The sequence below is a fragment of the Nematolebias whitei genome, chromosome 14 (genome assembly GCF_014905685.2).
Source record: "Nematolebias whitei isolate Nwh7 chromosome 14, NemWhi1, whole genome shotgun sequence".
NCBI classification, from domain to species: domain Eukaryota; kingdom Metazoa; phylum Chordata; class Actinopteri; order Cyprinodontiformes; family Rivulidae; genus Nematolebias; species Nematolebias whitei.
The window spans coordinates 10,128,333-10,132,579 of NC_056511.1; the positions used below are offsets into that span (position 1 = coordinate 10,128,333).

General features: G+C 36.7%; 1 protein-coding gene across 1 annotated transcript in view; it reads left to right on the forward strand.

Annotated features, from left to right (window-relative positions):
* Positions 1–3,093: 3,093 nt before the first annotated feature.
* Positions 3,094–4,247, forward strand: part of LOC119420825 (ATP-dependent DNA helicase PIF1-like) — a 13,188-nt gene continuing 12,034 nt past the window's right edge. The window contains exon 1 of the mRNA XM_037688252.1: positions 3,094–4,231. Coding sequence (XP_037544180.1) covers positions 3,172–4,231 — 1,060 coding nt within the window. The 5' untranslated portion in view covers positions 3,094–3,171. The remainder of the gene's footprint in view (positions 4,232–4,247) is intronic.

Genomic DNA, 4,247 nt, shown 5'->3' on the forward strand with positions numbered 1-4,247 from the left:
CGAGGGAAAGTTAAGCAAATGAGCGTACGTAAGTACAGACAGAATGAAATTCATCGAGGGAAAGTGAAGCAAATGAGTGTACGTAAGTACAGAGATAATGACATTCATAGACAAAAACTCAAACTTTATAATATAAACATGTACAGCAACATTGAAAATAAAAAGAATCTAATTACACGTGTCAAACTGAAAAGGGATGAGATAAAAGAAAACTCACAGCAAATTGATTTTGTTATTGAACACTTTTTGGACAAAGTAAAAGAGGGGCCTAACTTTGTGTGTTGTGTCTGCTTTCGATTGTTATTTAAACATCAGGTTTTGAATTGCAGAAGGGATTCTTATCAAAAAACCAAAGAAATGTCTTTAATAGCAGAAACTTGTATAAGTGATGATTATGTACACAGGTGCAATGACGCTTGTACATTACCTTGTGACACATTTCATACATCGGGAAATAAACTGTACATCTGCTACACATGTCATTATAAAATTAATAAAGGTCAGATGCCACCTGAAAGTTCAGTAAATAATTTAATACTTGATCCCATTCCACCTAAATTAGCATGTTTAAATACTTTGGAGCAGCATTTAATAGCTTTACATATACCGTTTATGAAAATGTTGGCTCTGCCTAAAGGTGGACAAAACGGTGTGCATGGTCCTGTTACTTGTGTTCCGTCAAATATTGTTGAAACGTGCAGTTTGTTACCACGTAGTAGTATGGAGGGGTCTTTGTTACCAGTAAAACTGAAGCGCAAACTCACGTATAAAGGCCATTATGATTATCAATTTGTTGACACAATGCATGTTCAGGATGCTCTGAAGTATTTAAAACATTCTAACTTGCATTATAAAGATGTTGAGTTCAATGAATCCTGGATAAATGAGTTTTGTCGGGAGGACGATGATTCTGTTTTGGAGGAGAGTAGTTCGAAAGAAGATGGTGACACTTGTATTGATGAAAGTGATGAGATGTTGCATGATCGACAGCAACACTGTATGTTTCAGGACACTTGTCTTATGCCAGTTGATATTGGCCAAGAAGCATTGGATCAATATTATGACAAAATTTTGAATGTAGCCCCAGGTGAAAACAATAATCCTGTAAAATTGCTATCTGATTTTACAAATGAAGCCAAAAGCTTCCCTGTGTTGTTTCCTTCAGGATGCAATACATATCATGAAAATCGGAAATACCGTTTAACTTTGTCTCGTTATTTTAACAACCGACTTCTTCACGCTGATGGCAGGTTTGCCCATAATGTGGAATACATCTTTTTTGCTCAGTATATGACAGAACTGGAACAGGTCGTATCTAATGTATCAATAGCATTAAGAAAAGGCAAAACGTGTAAATCTCAAAATGTCAGTGACTTTGTGAAAGATGAGGAATCTTTAAAGAAACTGTTAGAATTTGATGATGGGTATCGTTTCTTAAAACCCATTAGAGGCACACCAGCTTTTTGGCAGTCAGCTCAAAAAGATATTCTAGCTTGTGTTAAACAATTAGGAAAGCCCACTTGGTTTGCATCGTTTTCGTCTGCAGATATGAGATGGACTAATCTTCTTTATAGCATTTTGAAACAAGAAGGCCGAAACCAGACTGTGGAACAATTAGAATATGCAGATAAGTGTGAACTGCTGCGCCGGAATCCCGTTACTGCTGCTAGGATGTTTGATTTCCGTTGGCATGTCTTCTTAAGAGAAGTTCTTATGTCTCCTGCAAACCCTATCGGTAAAGTAGTCGACTATTATTATCGTGTTGAATTTCAACAACGGGGCAGTCCACATTGTCATTGCCTCTTCTGGATTGCCAACGCTCCAATCCTAGATCAAAACACAGATGAAGAGGTGGTTGCATTTATCGATAAGTATGTGTCATGTGAGCTTCCATCTTCAGATGACTCATTAGTTGAAGTAGTTTCTTCTGTCCAGCAGCATTCAAAACGACATTCAAAGAGTTGTAAAAAGAGAAATACTGTGTGTCGTTTTAATTTTCCACGACCTGCTTCTGTCAGAACCTTTATTTCTCGTGGTGAGAAATATCTGGATCCAGTCTGTCAATGCAACCTGAACCAAAAAGATGCTATTCAACAGTGTGTATGTGCAAATAAGGAAAAGAATAACCATAAGAAAATGCCAAGAGATGTTGCAAGTAATATCTTAACTCAAATTAAAAAAACAATATCGGATGAAAATTGTCAATATACTACGACACAAGAAATATTTCACAGCTTGGGACTAACGCAAGAAATTTTTGAAATGGCGTATGAACGATGTAGTCGAAATACTCAGGTTGTTTTGAAAAGAAACATTAACGAAATCTGGATTAATCAATACAGCAGGTCACTGTTAAAAGCTTGGAATGCTAATATTGATATCCAGTTTTGTGTTGATGCATATGCAGTTTGTGTTTACATAATCTCTTACATGTCTAAAAGTGAAAGAGAAATTGGCCTTCTGCTAGGAAATGCTCAAAGAGAAGCTTCCAAAGATGGCAATGTAAGTGCTAAACAGGCATTGAAGACAATTGGTAGTGTTTATTTACACAATCGAGATGTTTGTGCACAAGAAGCTGTGTATAGATTAACCAACATGCACTTAAAGGAGTGTTCCCGAAAGGTTGTTTTTATTCCAACTGGTGACAATGTTGTGAAAATGAGCCTACCAATTTCTGTTTTAAAAGACAAGGCGTCTTCAGATAATCTGACAACAGATGACATGTGGATGACCGGTCTTGTTGATCGTTACAAGAATAGGCCAAGTGATGATGTCTTTCAGGATATGTGCCTGGCAAAGTTTGCATCAGAATATCGTGTTTTGACCAAAAATGAAAAGTGCAAAAATCCAGTGAAGTTGAATAATGGTTTTGGTTTTGTTGCTAAAAGAACTCGAACACAACCAGCCGTTGTTCGATATGCGCGTTTCTCTGAAACCAAAGATCCTGAAAAGTTTTATCAAAGTGTTTTACAGTTATTCTTGCCTTATCGATTCAATGGTGAACTAAAACCTTTGAACTGTGAAACATTTCAAGACTTTTATAAAACTGGTTTAGTTCGATTCCTTGATGGTACAAGACATTCAGTCAAGGCTGTTGTAGATTCAAATAGAAGCCATTTTGAATTGGAATCCGACACCTTGGAAGCTGCAAACAATGTTGTTGGTACTGAAATGCTGGAAGACGCATGGTGCGAATTATGTCCTGAGGTTGAGGTGGAACGGTTTGAGTGTTTGGAAAGCCAAAAAGAAACACGAGCAACATTAAACGATGAACAAGAACAAATACCAGATTTGAGTTTGACTGTTAAAGATGTTGCAATATTTCAGAACCAAACAAGCATGAGTAGAGTTGAAGGTCTAGCATTGATTCGATCTCTAAATGCAAAACAATTTTCAGTCTTTTATCATATTAGGCAGTGGTGCCTAGACAGAGCAAATGGAAAGAATCCCGAATCTTTAAAAGTTTTTATTACAGGTGGTGCAGGAACAGGTAAAAGTCACTTAATTCGAGCCATTGAATATGAATCGAAAAGAATCTTCTCACCAATTTGTCAACATCCTGATAATATTTGTGTTGTGTTGACTGCACCCACAGGTATTGCCGCATATAATTTAAAAGCAACAACCATTCACACAACATTTTGTATTGGAAAAGATGTACGCTTACCGTATACTCCTTTGGGTGAAGAGAAATTAAATACATTGCGAGCAAAATATCGTGATCTCCAGCTTCTTATCATAGATGAAATATCAATGGTAGATCACAATCTGTTATCATATATTCATGGTAGATTACATCAAATAAAACAAACAGGAGACTTTTCACCATATGGAAACATTGGTGTTGTGGGAGTTGGCGATTTCTTTCAATTACCTCCAGTTAAAGGCAGAGCACTGTATTGTGATGGCGTAGCTCGTTCTCTCTGGTCAGATTCATTTAAGATTGTAGAACTGACTGAAATAGTTCGTCAAAAAGATTCAGTGTTTTCCCAGCTGCTAAACCGGTTGAGGACTCGTTCCAAAGGAATACCCATGTTAGCGGAAGATGTCCAAATTTTAAAACGATGTGAAACGGGGGAGCAAAGCTCAGCTTTACATATATTTGCAACAAATAATCAAGTAAATGACTACAATATGTCTCAATTACTTAAAAACTGTCCTGATTTTGTGTCAATCGCGGCACAAGATTATGTGAATGATAAAAAAACAGGAAAACTCAAATTGCTAGAAGGCAGTCACATAAAAGC